This window comes from Pongo abelii, chromosome 7 (assembly GCF_028885655.2).
Source record: "Pongo abelii isolate AG06213 chromosome 7, NHGRI_mPonAbe1-v2.0_pri, whole genome shotgun sequence".
NCBI classification, from domain to species: domain Eukaryota; kingdom Metazoa; phylum Chordata; class Mammalia; order Primates; family Hominidae; genus Pongo; species Pongo abelii.
Window position 1 is genome coordinate 114,921,936 of NC_071992.2, and position 26,794 is coordinate 114,948,729.

Consider the following 26,794-nt stretch of genomic DNA (forward strand, 5'->3'; position numbering starts at 1 on the left):
AATAGCTGGGATTACAGGCGCGCACCACCACGCCTGGCTAATTTTTGTATTTTTAGTAGAGACGGGGTTTCACCATGTTGGCCAGGCTGGTCTCGAACTCCTGAGCTCAGGTGATCCGCCCGCCTCAGTCTCCCGAAGTGCTGGGATTATAGGCGTGAGCCACCGCGCCCGGCCTGCATAATTTTTAAAAATAGTTTGTTCCCAGTTTTGGTATATTAGAATGGGATTACTTAAAGTTGCTTTGACAGAAAGACGATTTCATTGTTCATATCAGAATTGTTTGGTCTATTTACTCAATTTTCAAGCATTATGAATGTGCTAATTTATGTTGTCAAAATTCTGTATGAGCCTGGAAAATATTACATTCTCATTCTCCTTTTTGGGCAATGGAAGGGTTTGAAAGCCAGCAGGAAGGGTGGCTGGCTTGTGGGGGTCGAGGAAAAAAAGACAAAAAAATAAAAAAGGAGAGCAGATTCAGATCATGAGGAAAGATGACATTTCCCATGGCATCCTCAGAGTGTTGAGTAGATACATTGAGAATGGCAGTAAAATTGGAAACTTCTTTATTAATCGTTTTAGTTTCTTTTAACATGAGATTGGTCTGATGCAAAAGAACTGTAACTTCAAAGATCACATATTCATTAATTCATTTATTACATTTATTAGTAACATATGCCAAGAAATTCTGTTAGGCTTGAGGATCTGTTCAAGCTCAGAAGAGTCAGAGACCAACTGCTTTTTAGGAGATAAGGGAAGACTTAATCTGACAGTGATAGTTATTGATAATTTTTATAGTCCACAGCCTCTTTTATTACTCTTTTATTAAGTCAATCTAGACTTAGCACTAAGAAATAATACTCCTGGCTGCTTTTTTTTCCTCTTCCCAAGGTTAGTTGAGTGGCTTAATATTTAATATTTTCATTTTATTTTATTTTTTAATGAGCACAAATCCCAAGTGTAACAGCTCATTTTTTTTTTTTTTTTTTTTTTTTTTTTGAGACAGAGTCTTGCTGTGTTGCCCAGGCTGGAGTGCAGTGGCGCGATCTCGGCTCACTGCAAGCTCCACCTGCCGGGTTCACGCCATTCTCCTGACTCAGCCTCCTGAGTAGCTGGGACTACAGGCGCCTGCCACCACGCCCGGCTAATTTTTTGTATTTTTAGTAGAGACGGGGTTTCACCGTGTTAGCCAGGATGGTCTCGATCTCCTGACCTCATGATCTTCCCGCCTCAGCCTCCCAAAATGTGATTACAGGGATGAGCCACCGCGCATGGCCAACAGCTCAATTTTAAAATGTTTTACACCTGTGCAACTACTGTCCAATAAAAAAATAGAATGTTTCCAGCACCCCAAAAGGCTCACCTGTTTTTGTAAGTACACCAGGCCGGGCGTGGTGGTTCACGCCTGTAATCCCAGCACTTTGGGAGGCCAAAGAGGGCAGATCATGAGGTCAGGAGTTCAAGACCAGCCTAGCCAACATGGTGAAACCCTGTCTCTACTAAAAATACAAAAAATTCTCTGGGCTTGGTGGCATGCGCCTGTAATCCCAGTTACTCGGGAGACTGAGGCAGGAGAATTGCTTGAACCCGGGAGGTGGAGGTTGCAGTGAGCTGAGATCGTGCCACTGCACTCCAGCCTGGGTGACAGAGTGAGACTCCATCTGGGGCAGGGGAACGTACTCCCCACTCCTAAAAGAGGCAACTGGTAATCTGACTTCTGTCAACATAGATAAGTTTTACCTGGTTTTGAACCTCAAAAAAATTGGAATCACTTATGTTTGGCTTTTTTCTTTCAACCTTTCTAAGATTAACCCATGTTGTTAGAAGAGTTTGTTTTTCGTATTGTCAGTACTATTCCATTGCATAAAGATTCCACAATTTACTTACTCATTCTCCTGTTGATGGACACTTGGGTTTTTAATATTTTTGGCTGGTGAAGAAAGCTTCCATGAACATTCCAGTACATCTATCTTGGTAACATAAGTATTAATTTCTCTTAGGTGTGTACCTAGAAGGTAGGCCTGTGTTTTTAGCCTGTGTTTTCATTTCGTATTGCCAGATAGTCTTCCAAAGTGGTTATATCAATTCCAGTCTTACCAACAACTTATGAGCATTCCAGGTATTTCCCATTTTTGCTGCTACTTGGTATGTTTGTTATTTTAATGTTAGCCTTTCTAGTGAGTGTGTAGTGATAACCTCATTGTAATTTTAACTTGTATTTTCCTAATGACTAATTATGTTTTTATATTCTTATTGGCCATTTACCTATCTTTTTTTTTGTGAAGTCTAAGTCTTTTTTCCTTTTTTAAAAATTGAGTTTTCTGTCTTATTGATATATAGGAATTTTTTTTTTTTTTTTTGAGACGGAGTCTCGCTGTGTTGCCCAGGCTGGATTGCAGTGGTGCGATCTCAGCTCACTGCAAGCTTTGCTTCCCAGGTTCACACCATTCTCCTGCCTCAGCCTCCCGAGTAACTGGGACTGCAGGCTCCCGCCACCACGCCTGGCTAATTTTTTGTATTTTTAGTAGAGACTGGGTTTCACCATGTTAGCCAGGATGGTCTCGATCCCCTGACCTTGTGATCTGCCTGTCTCGGCCTCCCAAAGTGATGGGTTACAGGCATGAGCCACTGCGCCCGGCCAGGAATTCTTTGTATATTTTGGAAATGAGTCCTTTGCCAGATAGATGTTTTGCAGTATTTACTCTCAGTTTGTGGCTTGTCTCTTTACTCCTAAAGGTGTCTTGATGAATAAAAGTTAATAATCTTACTGAGGTCCAATTTATCAATCTTTTCCCTTGTGGTTAGGGTTTTTCTTGTCTTGTTTAAGAAATCTTAGCTTACACCAACATCATGAAAATATTCTTTTATATTTCTTTTAGGAGCTTTATTGAATTCCATGATTCATCTCGAGTTTGTTTTTCTGCATATGTGTAATAGAGGTTAAGGTTAATTTTTTTCCATTGATAGTCAGTTGATCTATACCATTTGTTGAACTCTTCTTTCCCTACTCAATTACAGTAAGCCTTTGCTGTAAATCAGGTTGCCATATGTGTGTGGATTTGTTTCTGAACTCTTTATTCTATTGAGTGGTCTATTTGTCTATTCTTGTGTCACTCCATATGGTTACTGTAGCTTTTATAATAAGACTTGGTATCTCAGTGTAATTAGTACAACTTTGTTCTTTTCTCCTTCAAGACTGTCATAACTATTTTAGGTCCTTTGTATTTCCATATACATTTTATTTATTTATTTATTTTTTTTGAGACAGAGTCTCGCTCTATAGCCCAGGCTGGAGTGCAGTAGTGTGATCTTGGCTCACTGCAACCTCCACCTCCCTGTGGAGCAATTCTCCTGCTGCAGCCTCCGTAGTAGCTGGGATTACAGGTGTGCACCACCACGCCTGGCTAACTTTTGTATTTTTAGTAGAGACGGGGTTTCACCATGTTGGCCAGGCTGGTCTCGAACCCCTGAGCTCAGGTGATCCACCTGCCTTGGCCTCCCAAAGTGCTGGGATTATAGGCATGAGCCACCACGCCCAGCCTATCATATACATTTTAATTTCAACTTATAAGTTTTAGAATTAATTTCTAAAAAGGAAAGCTGTTAGTGTTTTTTGCTGAGATTACATTGAATCTGTCGATCAATTTTGGATGAATTAACATATTAACATATTGAGTTGACATAGTTTTGAGTTTTTCAATTCATGTACAGAGCATTGCTTTTCGTATTTTTAGGGCTTTAATTTCTCTCAGCAATGTTTTGAACTTTTTAGAGAAATTTTGCATGTATTTCATTAAATTTTATCTCTTTTTATGGATATTTAAGTAGCATTTTAAAAACCTCTATTTTCTGGTGAGGTGTGGTGGCTCTTGCCTGTAATCAGTCACAGCACTTTGGGAGGCCAAGATGGGTGGATCACTTGAGGTCAGGAGTTCGAGATCAGCCTGGCCAATATGGCAAAACCTCGTCTCTACTGAAAATACAAAAATTAGCCAGGTGTGGTGGCTCACGCCTGTAATCCCAGCTACTTGGGACGCTGAGGCACAAGAATCACTTGAACTGGGAAGGTGGAGGTTGCAGTGAGCTGAGATTGTGCCACTGGACTCCAGCCTGGGCGACAGAGTGAGACTCTGTCTCAAAAAGCAAACACAAAAAAACCTCTATTTTTAAATAATTTGTTACCAGTACAGGAAATAAAATCAATTTTAGTATGTCAACCTATCCAGTGGCCCAACTTGTCTAACAGTTTTTGGTAGGTTCTTTTGGATTGTCCATGTTCAATCATGTCATCTGCAAATAATGACAGTTTTACATCTTTCTATCCAATACTTGTATCTTTTATTTCATTTTATTTCATTATTGCAGTGGGCTAGGACCTTTTATATAATGTGGAGTAGAGGTCATGAGAATAGACATCCTTTTTTGTTTCTAATTTCAGTGGGAAAATATTCAATGTTTTACTATTAAGTATATTGTTAGCTATAAATAACCTTTACTGAGTTGAGATTCTTTTCTATTAATGCTTTTCCAATGAGTTTTAAAAATCATAAATGAATGCTGAATTTGATCAAATATTACACTTAATGAGTTGATATATGATTTTTCTCTTTTATATTGTTAATGTGGTAAATTACATTGTTTTCAAATCTAAACCTTGCATTCCTGGAATAAACCTGATTATATATTATCTTTTTTACATATTGTTGGATTCAATTTGTTAAATTTTGATAGATTTTGTTGAGTCTTTGCTTATAAGTGATGCTAGCCTATGATTTTCCTTTCTTGTAATGTTATTACCTGGATTTGAATGTCATATATATATATTGGCCTTATTGATTTATTTGTGAGGTATTCCCTCTTTTTATAATCTCTGACAATTTATGTAAGATCAATGTTAGTGGTTTTTTTAAAATTGTGATGGAATATATATAATACAACATTTATCATCTTAACCATTTTTTTTTTTTGAGACAGAGTTTCACTGTTGTTGCCCATGCTGGAGTGCAATGGTGCGATCTTGGCTCACTGCAACCTCTACTTCCTGGGTTCAAACGATTTTCCTGCCTCAGCCTCCCAAGCAGCTGGCATTACAGGCGCCCACCACAACACCCGGCTAATTTTTTGTATTTTTAGTAGTGATTGGGTTTCACCATGTTGGCCAGGCTGGTCTCAAACTCCTGACCTCACCCACCTTGGCCTCCCAAAGTGCTGAGCTTACAAGCATGAGCCATCATGCCTGGCCCGTTTTAATCATTTTTAAATGTACAATTCTGTGGTGTTACTTATGTTTACATTGTTGTGCAACCATCACTACTACTCATCTCTAGAATATTTTCATCTTCCCAAACTGAAATTCTGTATCCATTAGACACTAACTCCCTATTTTCCCCTCTTCCCAGCCCCTTGCAACCACCATTCTACTTTATGACTGTATGAATTTGACTATTTTAAGTACTTCATATAAGTGGAATCATTCAATGTTTGTTCTTTCGTTATTGGCGTATTTCACTTAGCACAATGTCTCAAAAAGCTTATCCATGTTGTAGCATATGCCACTATGTCCTTTGTTTTTAAGTCTAAATAATCTATTATATGTACATGCCACATTTTGTTCATTCATTTATTCATTGATGGATAGTTGGGTTGCTTTCATCTTTTGGCTATAATGCTGATATGAAGGTAGGTGTACAAATATACCTGAGACTGTGCTTTTAATTTATTTGGGTATATACCCAGAAGTGGAATTGCTAGATCATATGATAATTCTGTGTTTAATTTTTGGAGGAATCACCATACTGTTTTCCACAGCAATTGCATTGTTTTACATTCCTACCAGCAATGTGCAAAGGTTCCAAGTGCTCCATATCCTCACTAACACTTGTTGTTTTAAGTTTTTTTTTTTTTTTTTTAAATATAGCTATCCTAATGGGTATGAAATGATATCTCAATGTGGTTTTAATTTGCATTTCTCTGATGATTAGTGATGTTGAGCCTCTTCTCATGTACTTATTAGCTATGTTTGTCTTCTTTGGAGAAATGCGTATTTGAGTCCTTTGCCCAATTTTGAATCGGGTTCTTTGTTTTTTGTTGTTGTTGAGTTATAGGAGTTCTTTATGTATTGTGGATATCAATCCCTTAGCAGATACATGATTTGCAGATATTTTCTCACATGCTGTCAGTGGCATCTTACTTTATAATAGTGTCCTTTGATGCACCAAAGTTTTTAATTTTGATGAAGTCCAACTTAGCTATTTTTCTCATTCATTGTCTGGATTTTTGCTGTCATATCCAAGAAATCATTGTCAAATCTAATGTCATGAAGGTTTTCTCCTATGTTTTCTTCTAATTTTTTTGTTCTTACATAGTATAAGGTAGTGTCGCAACCTCTCTCTCTTTTTTTGAAATGTGGATATTCAGTTTTCCCAACACCATTTGTTGACATCTGTACTTTCACATTGAATGGTCTTGGCACCTTTGTCAAAAATCATTTGACCATAGATGTGAGAGTTTATTTCTGGGCTCTCAATACTATTCCGTTGAATAATATGTCTGCCTTTATGACACTATCACACTGTTTGGATTATTGTAGCATTGTAGTGAGTTTCAGAATCAGGAAGTGTGAGATCACCAACTTCTCAGTTTTTTAAGTGTTAGGAAGGATTAAACATGAAGTCATCTGGGTTATGATGTAAAGTTATAAACTGCTGATTTAATTTAAGACATATAGGATCATTTAGACTTTTATTTCTGCTGTTGTCAGTTTTGGTGAGTTGTATCTTTCAAGGAATTTCCCTATTTCTTGAAAATTAGGGATCAGCAAACTGTGTCCTGGGCCTGCTTTTGTAAATACAGTTTTATTGAAACATAGCTACTCATTTTGTTTATTGTCTATGGCTGTTTTTGCCCTAAAACAGCAGAATTAAGTAGCTAGGACAGAGATTGAGTGGCTTGCAAAAGCCTAAAGTATTTACTGTCTCCCTCTGTACTGAAAAACTTTGCTGTCCTGCTCTAAATCGTTATATGTAAGGAATAAAGTTGGTTTTTTTGCTGTTTACTTTTTTATCTTTTATTTTTTGAGCCAAAGTCTCACTGTGGCTGGGCACGGTGGCTCACGCCTGTAATCCCAGCACTTTGAGAGGCCGAGGCGGGTGGATCACGAGTTCAGGGGTTCGAGACCAGCCTGACCAAACTTGTGAAACCCTGTCTCTACTAAAAATACAAAAATTAGCTGGGCGTGGTGGCGGACGCCTGTAATCCCAGCTACTCAGGAGGCTGAAGCAGGAGAATTGCTTGAACCCAGGAGGCGGAGGTTGCAGTGAGCCGAGATCGTGCCACTACACTCCAGCCTGGGCAACAAAGCGAGACTCCATCTCAAAAAAAACCAAAAACACAAAAAAACAAAGTCTTACTCTGTTGCACAGGCTGGAGTGCAGTGGCATGATCATAGCTCACTGCAGTCTTGACCTCCCAGGCTCAAGCTATCTTCCCACCTCTGCCCCCTCTGAGTGCCAGTGCCACCATGCCCGAATAATTTTTATACTTTTTGTAGAGACAAGGTCTCACAATGTTTCCCAGGCTGGTCTCAAACTCCTGGGCTCAAATGATCTTCCAACCTCAGCCTCCCAAAGTGTTGGGATTACAGGCGTGAGCCCCTTATGCCCAAGCTGGTGTTTATTATAAAGCTGCCTGATTTAAAAAAATGTATCTGTAGGATCTGCTGTGATATCTTCTTTTCATGTCTGATGCTTGTAATTTGTGTTTTCTTCATCAATATTGCTAGAGTTTTATTAATTTTATTAATATTTTCAAAGAACTAATTTTTGTTTTTGTTGATTCTTTTTTGAATTGTACTTGTGCTTTGTCATTTATTTTTGTTCTTATTTTTATAATTTCTTTCACTTTTTTTGGATTTGATTTACTTTTCTTTTTTCTAGTTTCCTGAGTTGGAAACTTAAGTCATTGCTTTTTTTCAGTCTTTTTCTACTCAAATATATGTATGTAATGCTATAATTTTTTTCTCTAACCATATATTTAGCACTATCGTGGGATTTCATGTTGTCTTTTCATTAAGTTAAAAAAATTTTATAATTTCCATTTTGATTTCTTTGATTATTGGGTTATTATTTGGCTTAGTTAGAAGTATATTGATTAATTTCCAAACATTTAGGAATTTATTAATTATCTTTCTGTTACTGATTTCTAATTTAATTCCACTGTGGTCAGCAGCACCTTGTCTGTATGATTTTAATTTATTAAAATGTATAAATATATAGTCTGTTTCTGTGTTTCATGTGCAATTGATAAAAAGTGTGTATTCTGCACTTGTTGCTGTAGCATTCTGTAAATATCACTTACCAGAAATTGGTCATTAGAGTTCTTCAAATCTTGTAAATCCGTATTGATTTTCATTGTTTGCTTATTCTGTCAGTTACTAGATGATGAGGTATGTCTGGAGATATGGAGATTGTGGATTTGTGTATTTCTCATTTTTAGTTTTGTTAGTTTTCACTTTATATATCTTAAAGTTATGTTATTAAGTGTATACAAATTTAGTATCATGACATCTCATTGTTTAATATACTTGAAAAAATCATTCAGAAAAGTGTCCCTCTTTTTTTTCTTTTTGGTATTGTGGTCCCTCTTTTTCCTTGTTTTGGGTTGGGTTTGATTTTGTTTTTCTACTCTCAAGGTGGACATTTTAGGTTATTGATTTGAGATCTCTCTCTCTCTTTTCTTTTCTTCTTTTTTTTTTTTTTTTTTTTTTTTTGGACAAGGCCTTGCCCTGTTGTCCAGGCTAGAGCACAGTGTTTACCATTGCTCACTGCAGCTTTGACCACATGGGCTCGGGTGATTCTCTTGCCTCAGCCTCCCAAGTAGCTAGGACCACATACATGTGCCACCGTTAACCATCTCTCCTGCTTGCCCCTCCCACCCCCTCTACCTTTCCCAGCCTCTGGTCCAGCTGTAATTTTGTATCTCTTAATAAACATCTTCCTAGTCCCCATTTTTTCTTTAACTTCCTAGTATCTAGTAACCACTGTTATACTCTCTACTTCTGTGATATCAACTTTTTCAGCCCTATGTATGAGTGAGAATATGCAATATTTGTCTTTCTGTGCTTGACTTATTTCACATAACATAATGACCTTCATTTCCATTCATGTTGCTGCAAATGACAAGATTTTTTTTTTGGCATAATAGTATTCCGTTGTGCATACACACCACATTTTCTTTTCTTCCTTTCTCTTTTTTTTTTTTGAGACGGAGTCTCGCTTTGTAGCTCAGGCTGGAGTGCAGTGGCGCAATCTTGGCTCACTGCAACCTCTGCCTCCTGGGTTCAAGCGATTCTTCTGCCTCAGCCTCCCAAGTAGCTGGGACTACAGGTGCACGCCACCACACCTGGCTAATTTTTGTATTTTTAGTAGAGACGGGGTTTCACCATATTGGCCCGGCTGGTCTGGAATGCCTGACCTCGTGATCTGCCTGCCTTGGCCTCCCAAAGTGCCGGGATTACAGGTGTGAGCCACTGCACCCGGCTTATACCACATTTTCTTTATCCATCATTCCTTTGTAAATGGATAGTTAGGTTGATTCCATATCCTTGTATTGTGTATAGAGCTGCAATAAACATGGGAGTACAAGATATCTCTTTGTCATACTAATTTTATTTGTATGTACACCCAGTAGTGGGATTGCTGGATTATATCTAGTTCTATTTTCAGCTTTTTAAGGAACTTTTGTGGTGTTTTTTATAATGGCTGTACTAATATATGTTCCCACCAAAAGTGTGTAAGTGTTCTCTTTTCTTTATATCCTTAGCAGTATTTTGTTTGTTTGTTTGTTTGTTTGGGTAATAGCTATTCTAACTGATATGATACCTTATTGTGGTTTTTATTTCCATTTTCCCTATGATTAGTGATGTTGAACATTTTTCATATACCTGTTGGCCATTTATGGGTCGCCTTTTGAGAAATGTCTACCCAGAGCAATTGCCTATTTTAAAATTGGAGTCTCTTTGTGTGTGTGTGTGTGTGAGAGTGTGTGTGTGTGTGCATGTGCACATGTGTGCTATTGAGTTGTTTGAGTTCCTTGTATATTATGGATATTAACCTCTTATAAAATACAATAAAATATTTGTCTAGACCAAAGTCCCAAAGCATTTTCTCTTATGTTTTCTTCTAGTAGTTCCATAGTTCCAGGAATTACATTTAAGTCTTTAGTCCATCTTGAATTGATTTTTGTATATGGTGAGAGATCGGGATCTACTGTCACTCTTTTGCTTATGGATATCCAGTTTTCATGGCACCATTGATTGGAGAGACTGTCCTTTCCCTAATGTGTGTTCTTCATGCCTTTGTTAAAAATCCATTGGCCATAAATATGTGGGTTTATTTTTGGTTTTGCTGTTCTGTTCTCCTGGTCTGTATGTCTGTTCTTATGCAAGTACCATGCTGTTTTGATTACTATAGCTTTGTAGTTTATTTTGAAGTCAAAAATTGTGATGCTTGCAGATTTGTTCTTTTGCTCACAATTGCTTTGGTTATTCAAAGTCTAGTAGCCAAATACAAATTTTATCTTTGCTTGTTATGTATCTGTAAAGAATAGCATTGGTAATTTAATAGGAATTGCATTGAATCTATAGATCTTTTTGGGTCATTTTAACAACAGTTTTTCCAATTCATGAACATGAGATGTCTTTCTAATTTCTTTGTGTCTTCCTCAATTTCTTTCACCAGTGTTCTGTCATTTTTTTTGTAGAGATCTTTTACCTCCTTGGTTACATTTATTCTAAGGTATTTTATTTTTTGTAGCTATTGGAAATGGGATCACTTTCTTGATTTCTTTTTCAGCTAGTTTGTTATCATTGTATGGAAACACTGCTGACTTTTGTAGATTTTGTATCCTGCAACTTTACTGAATTTATCAGTTCTAAGAGTTTTTTGATAGAGTCTTTAGGTATTTCTGCATATGAGATCATGTCTTCTGCAAATAGGGACAGTTTGACTTTTTCTTTTCTGATTTGGATCCCTGTTTAAAAAAATTTTTTTCCCTTGCTTAATTACTCTGGCTGGGACTTCAGTACTATGTTGAATAAGAGTGGTGAAAATGGGCATTTTGTCTTTTTCCAGTTCTTAGAGGAAAAGCTTTTTGGCCTATTCTTGCATTCCTGGGATAAATCCCATTTAATTATGGTGTATAATCATTTTGCTGTGCTATTAGATTTGGTTTGCTAGTATTTTGTTGAGGATTTTGCATCTGTGTTCATCAGGCGTATTGTCTTGTTTTCTTTTTCTGTTGTTTCCTTGTTTGGTTTTGTTATTAGGGTAATACTGGCCTTGTAGAATGAGTTAGGAAGGATTTTCTATCCTTCAGTTTTTTGGAATAATTTGAGAAGAATTGGTATTCTTTTTCAAAAGTTTAGTGGAATTCAGTAGTGAAGCCATTCAGTCCCAGGCTTTTCTTTGTTGGGTGATTTTATTACTGATTCAATCTCATTACTCGGTATTGGACTGTTCAGGTTTTCTGTTTCTTCTTGGTTCAATCTTGATAGATTATATGTGTCTGGGAATTTATTTGTGTTCTCTAGGTATACTAATTTATTGGTGAATACTTGTTCATAATGGTCACTAATGATCCTTTGTATTTCTGTGGTTTGGTCTCTTTTTTTCTTAGTCTATGTAATAGTTTGCTGATTTTGTTTATCTTTTTAAAAAAACAGCTTTTCATTTTGTTGATCATTTGTATTGTTTGGTCTCTATTTCATTTATTTTGTTCTGATCCTCATAATATCTTTCCTTCTACTAATTTTGTGTTTGTTTTGTTCTTGCTTTTCTAGGTCCTTGACATGCATTGTTAGGTTGTTTATTTGAAATCCTTCAACTTCTTTATACAACTGTTTAATGCTAAAAACTGTTTGTACTGTTTTTGCTATATTCCATAGGATTTGCTATGTTGTATCTCTATTTTCATTTGTTTCAAGAAATTTTAAAATTTCGTGTTCAAGAACATGCTGTTTAATTTTCGTGTATTTGTACAGTTTCCAAAGTTTACTTGTTACTGATTTTTAGTTTTATTCTATTGTGGTTAGAAAAGAAACTTGATATGACTTTGACTTTTAAAATTTTTGGAGAATTTTTTTTGTGTGCTAATGGCAAGAATGTATCCCGCAGCTGTTGTTCTGTAAATATCTGTTAGGTCTATTTGGTGTAAAGTGCAATTGAAATTTGATATTTTTGGCCGATTTTCTGCCAGTGATCTGTTCAATGCTATGAGTGGGCTGTTCAAGTCCCCAGCTATTATTGTAATGGAGTCTATCTCTCTCTTTAGATCTAATAATATTTGCTTTATCTATCTGAGTGTTCTAGTAGTGAGTGTGTATATATTTATAGTTGTTATAGATGCTTGCCAAATTGACTTCATTATTATTACATAATGACCTTCTTTGTCTCCTTATATAGTTTGTGACTTAAAGTGTATTTTTTCTGTATAAGGATAACTACTCCTATTCGTTTTTGGTGGAACTTTTTTCATTTTTTTATTTTAATTTTATGTATATGTTTACAGAAGTGAGTTTCTTATAGGCAGCATATAGTTGGGTCTTGTTTTATTATTATTTTTTTTCCCCCCCTCCGAGACAGAGTCTCACTCTGTCACCCAGGCTGGAGTGCAGCGGTGCAATCTTGGCTCACTGCAAACTCTGCCTCCCGGGGTCAAGTGATTCTCCCGCCTCAGCCTCCTAAATTGCTGGGATTACAGGCACCCACCATCATGCCCAGCTAATTTTTGTATTTTTGTGGAGATGGGGTTTCGCCACGTTGGCCAGGCTGGTCTTAAACTCCTGACTTCAGGTGATCCACCTGCCTTGGCCTCTCAAAATGCTGGGATTACATGTGTGAGCCACCGTGGCCAGTCAGGTCTTGTTTTTTGTTAATCCATTCATCCAGTTTATAGCTTTTAATTGAGGATTATAGTTTTTAATTTGGGGTTTTTATTTGTTTACATTCAAGGTTATTATTGATAGGTGAGGAATTTCTGTTGTCATTTTGCTAATTGCCTTTTTTTAAAAAATATATATCCATTCTTCCTTCCTTATTTTCTTATTGTTTATCTTTGCAGTTTGGTAGTTTCTGTGGTGATAAGTTTTACTTCTCTTTCTCATTTGTGAATCTGCTTCATCAGCGAGATTGACACTTCTGCATGTTTTCATGATGGTAGTTACAGTCTGTTCGCTTTCAGTTCTAGGATTCCCTTAATCATTTCTTCTACATCCAGTCTAGTGGTGATAAATTACCTCATTTTTTGCTTCTCTGGGAGATTTTATTTTTCCTTCATTTCTGAAGGGTAGTTTTACTAGATATGGTAATCTTGGCTCACAGTTTGTTTTCTTTCATCATTTTGAATATGGCATCCCATTGTCTCTTGGCCTACTTTTCTGCTGAGAAATCTGCTGTTAGTTTTATGGAGAGTCCCTTGTATGTTACTTCACACTATTCTCTTCCTATTTTTAAAATTCTCTTTGTGTTTGAATTTTGACAGTTTCACTATAATGTTCATCTTTTCAGTTTGACTATAATATATCCTGAGAGGACCTTTTTGGGTTGAGTCTATTTGGGAAACTTTGAGCTTCCAGGACCTGGATGTTTATATTTCTTCCGTGACTTGAGATGTTTTCAGCAATTATTTATTTAAATAGGTTTTATATGCTTTGTCTGTTCTCTTCTCCTGGATCTCCAAAAATACATGCTTTTTTTTTTTTTTTTTTTACTTAATGGTAAAAAAATGCTACTTCCTTTCAGCCTAATGAACTGCCTTTAATATTCTGCTAGGAATCAATTATCTTATTCTTTATTTGAGTATATTTTAATTTGCTTGCATTATTGAAGGATAATTTTGCTGGATATAGAATTCTTGGAGAAATTAGGTGTTAATCTACTAACAGTTTCCTTGTACCAGAAAAATTATTTTTGTCTTTCTGCTCTCTCTCTCTATATATATATATTTTGTCGCTGGCTTTCTGCAGTTTGACTATGATATATTTGGATTTGAATTCACTGATTCTTTTGCCAATTCAAATCTGCTGCTGAGCCCTTCTGGTGAATTTTTTATTTTGTTGATTGTACTTTCAACTCCAAAATTTTCATTTTTTTGGTAATTTGTTTTTATTGACATTTTCTAATTGATGAATCACTGTTGTCATATGTTTCTTTAATTATTTGAATGTGAGGCTGGGTGCGGTGGCTCACACCTGTAATCCCAGCACTTTGGGAGGCTGAGGTGGGTGGATCACTTGAGGTCAGGAGTTCGAGACCAGCCTGACCAACATGGTGAAACTGCATCTCTACTAAAAATACAAAAATTAGCTGGGTGTGGTGGCGGGTGCCTGTAATCCCAGCTATTCGGGAGGCTGAGGCAGGAAAATCATTTGAACCCAGGAGGCGGAGGTTACAGTGAGCCGAGATCACGCCATTGTACTCCAGCCTGGGTGACAGGGTGAGACTCCATCTCAAAAAAAAATTATTTGTATATGGTTTCCCTTATTTCTTTGAACATATTTGGAATTGATGTTTTGAAGTCTTTGTGTACCAAGTCCTGCATTTGATTTCCTTCAATTTTATTTCTGTACGCTTTGCACGTGTCATCGTTGTTTGTTGTAAATTGGATATTTTGTGTAATATATTGCAGCAGCTTTGGATTTTGATTTCTTCTCCTCCAGGAGATGGTTGTTGTTTCAGGTTTATTTGTTTACTGATTTGCCTCGACTAATTTTGTGATGTCTGTTTCGTGTGCCTTCTGATTTCTCTGCTCATTAAAACAAATTCTCTTTTCTATTTTTAAGCCTGGCATTCTAGGAATTTCGCTGGGTTACTATAACTTAGTCATCAGCCAGTGATTGTTTGGAGGTTGTTTAAACCTTTGAGCTAGTTAGATATTTACTCTTTGGCATGGGATATATACATTTACTGGGTAATACTTTTAAAGTCAGGAGATTATAAGTCTGATTTTTTTTTTTTAATTCTCTATGTTCATGAGGCCTCATGGTTAACTAGAAATGAGTAGCTTGCTAGTTACTGCCCTCTCTTTGTGGTTGCTTAGGGGATTATATCTATGTATCTGGTGGAACAACAGATATACAGTCTTCTGAGTAAGTACTATCTTGCACATGCATTCAACTTTCTAGGCTACCAGTAATATATATGTGAGACCCTGGCAAGACCTTGTTGGGCTATATCATTTTCCAGATTTCTCTGTTAATTTTTGGGCTGGTTTGCTGTTTTCTTGCCTGACCAAAATTGTATTGTGACCCTATGCTAGCCTTACTCTTATTGCTGCTGAGCTGTCTGTTGTTTTTGACAACTTTGTCCTGTTTTGTCATTGCTTTTTGGGGAGAGGATTTGCCGAGCTCCTCATTCAGCACTCTTGAAGTCTTGTTGCTTGCGTGCGCACGTGTGTGTGTGTGTTCCTGTAGTAACAAACATGTGACATAAAATTTGTCATTGAGACTGGGCATGGTAGCTCTTGCCTGTAATCCCAGCACTTTGAGAGGCTGAGATGGGAGGCTAGCTTGAAGCCCAGGAGTTGAAGATAAGACTGGGCAACATGGTGAGACTCATCTGTGCCAAAAATTAAAAACATTGGTTGGGTGTGGTGACATGTGCATATAATCCTAGCTACTTGGCATGCTGAGGTGGGAGAGCCCAGGAGTTTGAGGTTTCAGTGAGCTGATTGTGCCACTGCACTCCAGCTTGGGTGACAGAGTTAGACCTTGTTTCTTAAAGAGAAATGACCATCTTAAGCACTTTTAAGTGTATACTATATTACTATTAATTATATGCACATCCTTGTGTAGCAGATCTTCAGAACTTTTTTGTCTTGTAAAACTGAAACTCTCTATCTATTGAACCAATGACTCCCTTTTTACCTTTCTCCTGCCCCAGCCCTTGACAACCACCAGTCTACTTTCTAAGAGTTTGACAATGTTAGATACCTTATATATGTGGAATCATACAGTATTTATCTTTTCGTAACTGGCTTATTTTATTTACCATAATGTCCTCATGTTTCGTCCATGTTGTCATATATTATGGGATTGGCTTATTTTTTAAGGCTGAATAATATTCCATTGTATGTGTGTATTACATTTTGCTTATCCATTCATCCTAAAATGGATATTAGAGTTGCTTTTACTTTACAGCTATTGTGATTAATGCTGCTTTGAACATGGGTATGTGAATATCTCCTTAAGATTTTCTTTTAAATTATTTTGGGTATATACCCAGAATTGGGGTTTCTGGATCATTGTAATTCTGTTTTTGATTTGTTGAGGAACCTCCATATTATGTTCTGTAGCGGTTGTACCATTTTATGTTTCCACTAAGAGTGTATATGTATTCCATTGTCTCAACACTTACTATGTTTTTGATAATGGCCATTGTTATGGCTGAGAAATATCTCATTGTGGTTTTTTATTTGCATTTCCCTAATGAGTAGTTATGCTGAGCTTCTTTTCATATACTTGTTGGCCATTTGTATATCTTTTTTGTGGACATGTCTTCAATTCCTTTGTCCATTTTTAAATAGAATTATTGTTATTTTGTTGTTGATTAGTCATAGGACTTGTTTATATATTCTAGATATTAGTACCTTATCAGATAGATGGTTTGCAAATATTTTTGTCCATTTCATAGGTTGTCTTTTTTACTCTTTTTCCTTTGTTGTGCAGAAGTTTTAAAATTTGCTGTAGTCTCATTTTTCTATTTTTGCTTTTGTTGCCTGTTATGTTCATTTTAAAAGTATCCCTTTTCTCTGTTATTTTATAATACCTTACCTAGAATTAGATTTTTGAGATATATTCAACTCTCTTCTGAAATTCTTTCCTACTAATATCCTTTGCATTATCATAGATGTTCTGATTTTAGGGATGCATTTTACATGATGTATTAACTAAAAGTTATACATAAATAAAATATTTTTAAGTTGTAGACATATATTTCAAGAAGGGAAAAGAATGAAAAGAAAATTCCTTTTTTGGTTATCTTAAGGAAGATCCATTTGTTATAACAATCATCATTTGTGTTTCACCTTTTACTATATATATATGTTGTTTATTTTTCTTTCCTCTGTGATTTTGAAATTGAAACTATCTTGCCTATAGTCAGGTCATGTGGCTCAAAATTCCATGTTCTAATCCAGAAAGCCACCTCTTGTGTTAATGTTTGGTTAGTAGCATTCTGATAATACTAAGTTCTTGAGTTTGATTCAGGTGTCTTTAAACATTTGTACTCTGAGAACTCTGAGACAATCTGATTTATGCCCTTAGACTGCAACTTTGGTAGCCATTTTGCAAATATATATGATTGTTACACAAGGCGTGGGGTGGTAGATGTGGAACTGTAATGTGCTCATTGTCCAGTTAGATAGATAAATAGCCAGTGGAAACATTTTCAGTGCTGATAATGGAAGTATAGAGGCAGTATTATAGTGGTTAAGAGCCATGGCTCTGGAATAATATTTCTTAATTTTGAGTCCAGGCTCTCCTAGATGACTCGTTTTGGGAAGATTCCTGACCCTTCATGTCTCAGATTCTTCATTGTAAAATGGGGATAATGCTATTTACATTTTGTGATTCTTAGGAGGAGTAAATGATTGTATACAAGTAAGGTGCTTAGAATAGCGCCTGGTACATACTCAGTGCTTATTGCTTTTGTTACAGGCACTGATCAATATATAGTTTTGTGCTAGCTGAACAATGCTGGAAGAAATTAATGCATTTTAAAAATACTGTGATAATGACAAATATCTAAAAATTGTGACATTCCACTAGCATAGAGTACTAACAATAGACTTAATAGCTGACCTTTAAAAAAAAAACCCTCTGGTTGAAGAAACAAATTAGGCCCACACTTTTGTGGTAATACTAATACTAATACTAATAATAATAATAATCACCTTTATAATGATTTCTCTGTGAGGAACGTAGTATTCTAAGCTTTATATAGATTAATATTAAAAATGTAGTCTTCTTATACAAATTTTACAGATAATGAAACTGAGGCACAGATCTGCTGGCTGCAGAATTATTGGTCTTAATCACTTTGCTATACTGTCTGTATTTAGGCATATTGCTACTGTGTTGCTGAACCAACTAGGTGGACTAAAATGTGAAAAATAAGCTTAATATTTTTATTAACTTTCACAAATAGAGTTACAATAACTAAAAATGTGATAGGAATACATTTTTTTCTTCCTCCTTTGTTGATTTGTAAACAAATTATATCTAGAAGTGAGACAAATGAGCATAAAGCAATTTTGGTGACAGTTTTCATGCCTAACCTTTTATCTAATGATAATGGAAAGCAGTCAGAAAACATTTAAAATTTATGACCAAGTGGTATCCAGTTCAATTTTACATTAGGTGAAGTGGAATACTTTTTTTTTTTTTAAGTTGATCAGTTTTCATTTTGTCAGGTTATTCTCAAATCTCCAATTGAGCTCCCCTTTCAACTTGACTTAGAATACTGTTCTATTAGTTTAAAACATATTTTGAAGACATATTTTTAGATGAAAACTTAAAAAATTACATCATTTCAGTTATTTGAAGTACTGCTGCTATATACTGTTGCACTACCATATATGAGCCTTCATCATGTACTGACTATTATATATTATTTCCATTCAGCAAAGTAGGAGAAAGGCCTAGAGTGCTTAAGTAACTTATTAAATGTAACTTGTACCATAAATTATTGTTATTTATCATTAACTATGGCCTAACAAGGTATTTGATGCCACTTTTTGATAAACAGTAATTCTGAAAATATTTTTGTGTTGGACATTTTATTTCTCTTTTAAGAAAGGAATTTATATATTAGAATGAAAAATATTAAGCACTAAACAGTAAGTCCCTGAATATTCTTGTGTTGGAAATTTTATTTTTTAAAAAAGGGATTTGCATATTATAATAAAAAATATTAAGCACTTACTAAGTTTTATGTAATGTTTTGTGTTTTAAGGAACTGAAATTACCATTCACTTTTTTGAGTGGACATATTCATGAACTGAGGATTCATGTACCATGGACAAAACTGGGTTCAGAACCAGTGGTAATTACCATCAATACTATGGAATGCATTTTGAAACTTAAGGATGGGATACAGGTAAGAAATATTGAACCAAGTTGTTTATGTTAACTAATTTTAGTAGTATTTGACATTTCTTTACCTTTTCAAATATGTCAACTGTTACATAAACATATCTTAGCTTATATACTTAAATTTTTTTTTTTTTTTGAGATAGAGTCTTGCTCTGTTGCCAGGCTGGAGTGCAGTGGTGCAATCTCGGCTCACTGCAACCTCCTTCTCCTGGGTTCAAGCGATTTTCCTGCCTCAGCCTCCTGAGTAGCTGGGACTACAGGTGTGCGCCACCACGCCCAGCTAATTTTTATATTTTTAGTAGAGAAGGGGTTTCACCATGTTGGCCAGGATGGTCTTGATCTCTTGACCTCGTGATCTGCCCACCTTTGCCTCCCGAAGTGCTGGGATTACAGGCATGAGCCACCGTGCCTGGCCTTTACTTTGTATATGCCTGTTTAAGTGACATGACTATTTGCAAAGTCATTTTTAAATTTGAATAAAATATGTAAAGGTTGTTTTCATACAGATTTTACTTACTTTGTCATAGCTCTACTAGGGACCATGCAGATTGCTTATTACTTACATCTACAATGAAAGTGCAGTCTAATTGTGTCCGATTTTTACATTAACATTTTTAGATTTTTGCAAAGGAGCTGTATGAATTTTTTCTTTACATAATTTTTCTACATCTGAAGGGAATTTCTCAGGTTATTTTTTGGGAAGATGAAAATATGTTTACACCAAATTTTATAATTGTTTTTGAAGTTTTGGTATAAGAAACTGATTTTTTCTTTTTTCAGATTTATTTATTTCTTCTCTGACCTATCTTACATTTCTTGCTAGTGTTTTTTTGCAGATGTAATATTGGTTTTAAAGAGTTTCTACCAAAAATTTTCCAATCTAGGAAAGCAAAATAGGTCAGGACCATAGCTCATTGTGGAGAATGTTTCCACTTTCACCTTGCAGAAGAGTAGTGTGTCTGTCTTTCATTTTTATTAGGTTTTTTTTTTTTTTAGCACCCACTTAACATTTAACTTTTAGTTTTAAGGAAGACTGGCTATAATCAAGTAAATTGATAAGTATTATTAAAATGACTTCATATGAATCTGTAAGTTTAATGTATTCTAAATGTAATCTTTGTGAAGTTAGGGTTATGTATGAACTGTTAAAATTATTTCCTATTTTAAGTGGATGCTTTGAGTGTCATATCAACACACTGGACTCAGATCCTTTTTCCATTTATGAAATCTTTGATTCCAAACATGTATTATCCAATTTAACTTAATATAGTTTCTAGAAGTTAATAGACCAATGTTATATTCTCATAAAAATGAAAAGTTACTTTTTGTACTTCTAATATTTGAGAGATTAATTTAGAAATCTGTGGATAGTTACATTACAACAAAGTTTTACTTTACATTTATAGTTGGTAATACTTAAATGGTTCTTAATTATTATCTTTTCTTGGAATTTATTTTTTTTCAAAGTCTGGACTTGGTTATACCACCCATGCAGTGTTCCATATTAAAAGAAAAAAAAAAAATCCAGACACTAAGTATTTTTTCATTGAGAAGGTGGAAGTTTCAAGGCCAGATGTCCCTTAAGAAACACATTTTAACAGAGGCAAATTACAACTAATTATAGAGGCTGCAGAAAAAGACTTGTAACACATGACTTAGTGCAACCTAGAACTAATAATACTTGATATTGGACTATGCAGATGGCTACTGCAGGAATGATCAGATTTCCTGCTTGCATGGTATTTGAGACTTGAATTTTGTGGTTTGTACAGCAAAAGGTTAAATGTCATGAATGTAAACCACTCTCAAAACAAGTATTTTTTACAGATGTTTAAAATTTTGGGCTAGAGAGGATTTTTGAAAATTGCAGTTGACATTTGGACAAATTATTTAGCAGTGTACACCTCTGGAGAGTAATGCTTGGGTTTATGCTAGTGATTGGAATTAAATTTTGCGTAAAAACATTGTAGATGAAACAGATTTTAAAATAGTTTATTTTCCTGTTTTAAGCTTTGATTAGTATAGTATGTAATTAAGCTGAAAATTATGGATGTACTAGTAAAACTGAATAAGTTTATATTCAAATTATTTCAAGTTATTACATTGTAGAATCACCATGAAGAAAAGATGTATTTTCTAAATAAAATTGGGGTTGGAATGGTAGGTTCAGTGAAGGGGCCTTTTAGAGTTATAGGTACTCAAAGATATGAATCTGTTAAAAAAACTATTATATATAGGAAAGTATTGAAGTATGATTAAAAGGTAGGAATATGAGGCTTAAATCAGATAAGATCATTCCAAAAATAAGATTTTGTTAAATGCCTTGATAAGAAGGCATGTCTTGTTTGTGAAGGTCAGTTTAATTCTACCAACATTTGTTGGTTGTCTACTCTGTACTGCACTGAAAAGCATTGCTAAAATATTTATATAATCTCAGCAAAAGACACTTAGAAAGAGATTCATAATGATTGTGATTCTAGTGGTCATGGTTTTAATATACTGCCTTAACATATCTTTACTATCAGTTTTACTTATAGAGATTTTTAGGATGACAGGGTGACCGAGTTGTTGTGTTAGGTAAAATAAAGTCCATCTTGATGTTTACTCAGAATTTTTAAAAATATGTTGAAACTTCACTCATGAAATAGTTGTTAACGATTTCCTATTCACTCTGAGAGATGTCTCTATGTCAGTCATTGCCCTCACTTTTAAATCTTGCAGAATTACTACTTGTAAACTGTTTATCCTGTTTTTGATTTCAGATACACAGTTTTTGATTCATGACGCATCATGTCCATGCTAATCTAATAAATACTTGTTAACATAACTCAAGAGCTAAAACATTATCAGTAACTTCCATTTAACTATGTACTCCTCTCCTTTTTCATATTCTTTTTTGTTCAGCCTCTGGGGCCTCAACTGTAAAACAGGACAAGACTTGCTATACAATTTAAAACATTATATGATTGATGTGCTTTCTTTGATCATTGAATTAAGGCTTGGCTGGGCACGGTGGCTCACGCCTGTAATCCCGGCACTTTGGGAGGCCAAGGCGGGTGGATCACGAGGTCAGGAGATCGAGACCATCCTGGCTAACACGGTGAAAACCCGTCTTTACTAAAAATACAAAAAATTAGCTGGGCGTGGTGGCCGGCGCCTGTAGTCCCAGCTACTCGGGAGGCTGAGGCAGGAGAACGGCATGAACCCGCGAGGTGGAGTTTGCAGTGAGCCGAGATCGTGCCACTGCACTCCAGCCTGGGCGACAGAGTGAGACTCTGTCTCCAAAAAAATAAAAAACTTCTTCAACCTAAAGAGAGTAATAAATTTGTTTCTAAACCACCTATTTATTCTGGTTTTTGTACCACCTGGAACATAAATGTTAAAAAAACTTTTCGTCTAATAAATGTAACTATTTGTAAGGCTGTTTATAGAAGTAATACTTATTTTTCTTAAAAAATTTGAAAAGTGGGAGGCTGAGGCAGGAGAATTGCTTGAACCCAGGAGGCGGAGGTTGCGGTGTGCAGAGGCTGTGCCATTGCACTCCAGCCTGGGCAACAAGAGTGAAACTCCATCTGAAAAAAAAAAAATTTCAAAAGCATCTTTTGAACCTAAAAATCTGAGATTATCTTCTAACAGGAGAAATACTTGTAGTTTCACTCCAGATGAAACTTATTTTTATGTATATATTCTTACCATCTTTCTCATTTTTAGCTTAACTCCTTTTAAAATCATTTTTGCAAGTTTCATTTTATTTCTTTACTGTTATTAACCTTTTACCACCTTTCTCCTTTTTAGCTTAATTTTTTTAAAAATCATTTTTGCAAGTTTATTTCTTTACTGTCATAACCTTCTAATTGTTGATATGGCTCTTTAAGATTACAAAAATCTGTTTGAAAACCTAAGGTGATTTTATTCTTTTATCTCATGTACCTACAGGTTTAGCTAGATTTTAAACAAGAAAGTGAAAATATATTTGTATACGTAGTATTTTAGTTCAGAGATAATTTTCTGTTTCCCATAAGCACAGATTCCTTTCTTAAACATTTTAAGTCAGATACCAGTAAGCCACTTTTTGTTTGTTTTGTTTCTGTTTTTGATACTGCATCTTGCTGTGTTGCCCAGGCTGGTCTTGAACTCCTGGCCTCAAGTGACCCTCCTGCCTTGGCCTCCCAAATTGCTGGAATTACAAGCATGAGCCACTGATTTCCAGTATTAATAAGAAAAAAATTTTGGTCCTGACAGCCCATAGATTTAGGTGACCTGATCAAAAAGTGATATGTTATTACTCTTGACTGTGGCATTTTATGTCAACTCTTTTTATAGTTTCATCTTGTACTTTATTTTTGTTTTTCTAAAAAGTCTGTGTCAGTGTAATTAGACTTAAAGATATGAGGCAGCTGTTTTGATTTGAATGTCTAATTCTGACGAAGGGCTTCAGAATTATTTTTTCCACTGTAGAGCAGGCAAATAAAGCTTTCTTTGATTGGACACCAGCACCTATCTGCTCTATCTAGCAGAACTTTTCTGGGATCTAGAGAATTTCCATACTTTCACAGGACAAAGTTGTTTTTTTTTTTTTTTTTTTAATTTTGTTTACATTTAGGTAGTATTTTTTATTTACTGGATGGTCATTTGATCTGGCCATCAATGTGCTCTGTTTACCATCAGGGATTCGATGGATTTACTTGTAGAAATTTTACATGTGATCATTGGAATTTTAAGTGCTGATTATTATGAATTAGTACAGTTGTGTTGGTAGACTATTAAGAATAATCAGTCTCTTGAGGTGCTGCTGGATTCTGTTTGCCAGTATTTTATTGAGGATTTTTGCACCAATGTTCATCAAGGATATTGGTCTAAAATTCTCTTTTTTGGTTGTGTCTCTGCCCGGCTTTGGTATCAGGATTATGCTGGCCTCATAAAATGAGTTAGGGAGGATTCCCTCTTTTTCTATTGATTGGAATAGTTTCAGAAGGAATGGTACCAGTTCCCCCTTGTACCTCTGGTAGAATTCGGCTGTGAATCCATCTGGTCCTGGACTCTTTTTGGTTGGTAAGCTATTGATTATTGCCACAATTTCAGCTCCTGCTATTGGTCTATTCAGAGATTGAACTTCTTCCTGGTTTAGTCTTGGGAGGGTGTATGTGTCGAGGAATTTATCCATTTCTTCTAGATTTTCTAGTTTATTTGTGTAGAGGTGTTTGTAGCATTCTCTGATGGTAGTTTATATTTGTGTGGGATTGGTGGTGATATCCCCTTTATCATTTTTTATTGCGTCTATTTGATTCTTCTCTCTTTTCTTCTTTATTAGTCTTGCTAACAGTCTATGAATTTTGTTGATCCTTTAAAAAAAACCAGCTCCTGGATTCATTAATTTTTTGAAGAGTTTTTTGTGTCTCTATTTCCTTCAGTTCTGCTCTGATTTTAGTTATTTCTTGCCTTCTGCTAGCATTTGAATGTGTTTGCTCTTGCTTTTCTAGTTCTTTTAATTGTGATGTTAGGGTGTCAATTTTGGATCTTTCCTGCTTCTCTTGTGGGCATTTAGTGCTATAAATTTCCCTCTACACACTGCTTTGAATGTGTCCCAGAGATTCTGGTATGTTGTGTCTTTGTTCTCATTGGTTTCAAAGAACATCTTTATCTCTTCCTTCATTTCGTTATGTACCCAGTAGTCATTTAGGAGCAGGTTGTTCAGTTTCCATGTAGTTGAGCGGTTTTGAGTGAGTTTGTTAATCCTGAGTTCTAGTTTGATTGCACTGTGGTCTGAGAGACAGTTTGTTATAATTTCTGTTCTTTTACATTTGCTGAGGAGAGCTTTACTTCCAACTATGTGGTCAATTTTGGAATACGTGTGGTGTGGTGCTGAAAAAAATGTATATTCTGTTGATTTGGGGTGGAGAGTTCTGTAGATGTCTATTAGGTCTGCTTGGTGCAGAGCTGAGTTCAATTCCTGGGTATCCTTGTTAACTTTCTGTCTCGTTGATTTGTCTAATGTTGACAGTGGGGTGTTAAAGTCTCCCATTATTATTGTGTGGGAGTCTAAGTCTCTTTGTAGGTCACTCAGGACTTGCTTCATGAATCTGGGTGCTCCTGTATTGGGTGCATATATATTTAGGATAGTTAGCTCTTGTTGAATTGATCCCTTTACCATTATGTAATGGCCTTCTGTGTCTCTTTTGATCTTTGTTGGTTTAAAGTCTGTTTTATCAGAGACTAGGATTGCAACTCCTGCCTTTTTTTGTTTTCCATTTGCTTGGTAGATCTTCCTCCATCCTTTTATTTTGAGCCTATGTGTGTCTCTGCATGTGAGATGGGTTTCCTGAATACAGCACACTGATGGGTCTTGATTCTTTATCCAATTTGCCAGTCTGTGTCTTTTAACTGGAGCATTTAGTCCATTCATATTTAAAGTTAATATTGTTATGTGTGAATTTGATCCTGTCATTATGATGTTAGCTGGTTATTTTGCTCGTTAGTTGATGCAGTTTCTTCCTAGCCTCGATGGTCTTTACAATTTGGCATGATTTTGCAGTGGCTGGTACCAGTTGTTCCTTTCCATGTTTAGTGCTTCCTTCAGGAGCTCTTTTAGGGCAGGCCTGGTGGTGACAAAATCTCTCAGCATTTGCTTGTCTGTAAAGTATTTTATTTCTCCTTCACTTATGAAGCTTAGTTTGGCTGGAAATGAAATTCTGGGTTGAAAATTCTTTTCTTTAAGAATGTTGAATATTGGCCCCCACTCTCTTCTGGCTTGTAGAGTTTCTGCCGAGAGATCAGCTGTTAGTCTGATGGGCTTCCCTTTGTGGGTAACGCGACCTTTCTCTCTGGCTGCCCTTAACATTTTTTCCTTCATTTCAACTTTGGTGAATGTGACAATTATGTGTGTTGGTGTTGCTCGTCTCGAGGAGTATCTTTGTGGCGTTCTCTGTATTTCCTGAATCTGAATGTTGGCCTGCCTTACTAGATTGGGGAAGTTCTCCTGGATAATATCCTGCAGAGTGTTTTCCAAGTTGGTTCCATTCTCCCCGTCACTTTCAGGTACACCAATCAGATGTAGATTTGGTCTTTTCACATAGTCCCATATTTCTTGGAGGCTTTGTTCATTTCTTTTTATTCTTTTTTCTCTAAACTTCTCTTCTTGCTTCATTTCATTCATTTGATCTTCCATCACTGATACCCTTTCTTCCAGTTGATCGCATCGGCTCCTGAGGCTTCTGCATCCTTCACATAGTTCTCGAGCCTTGGCTTTCAGCTCCATCATCTCCTCTAAGCACTTCTCTGTATTGGAGTATTAGACATTCGTCGAAATTTTTTTCAAAGTTTTTAACTTCTTTGCCTTTGGTTTGAATTTCCTCCTGTAGCTCGGAGTAGTTTGATTGCCTGAAGCCTTCTTCTCTCAACTCGTCAAAGTCATTCTCTGTCCAGCTTTGTTCTTTTGCTGGTGAGGAACTGCGTTCCTTTGGAGGAGGAGAGGCGCTCTGCTTTTTAGAGTTTCCAGTTTTTCTGCTCTGTTTTTTCCCCATCTTTGTGGTTTTATCTACTTTTGGTCTTTGATGATGGTGATGTACAGATGGGTTTTTGGTGTGGATGTCCTTTCTGTTTGTTAGTTTTCCTTCTAACAGTCAGGACCCTCAGCTGCAGGTCTGTTGGAGT

General features: G+C 35.9%; 1 protein-coding gene across 17 annotated transcripts in view; it reads left to right on the forward strand.

Annotated features, from left to right (window-relative positions):
* VPS13B (vacuolar protein sorting 13 homolog B) overlaps nt 1–26,794 on the forward strand; it is a 916,166-nt gene that overhangs the window by 1,078 nt on the left and 888,294 nt on the right. For 16 of the 17 annotated variants that reach the window (XR_008509424.2, XM_054519206.2, XM_054519208.2 and 13 more), the window contains exon 3: nt 19,005–19,148. The exons of the other annotated variant lie outside the window; for it this stretch is intronic. Coding sequence is in view for 15 of the 16 variants with exons in the window: in XM_054519206.2 (XP_054375181.2) it covers nt 19,005–19,148 (144 nt within the window). In the remaining variant the exon portion in view is untranslated. The remainder of the gene's footprint in view (nt 1–19,004; nt 19,149–26,794) is intronic. 17 annotated transcript variants of the gene reach the window in all.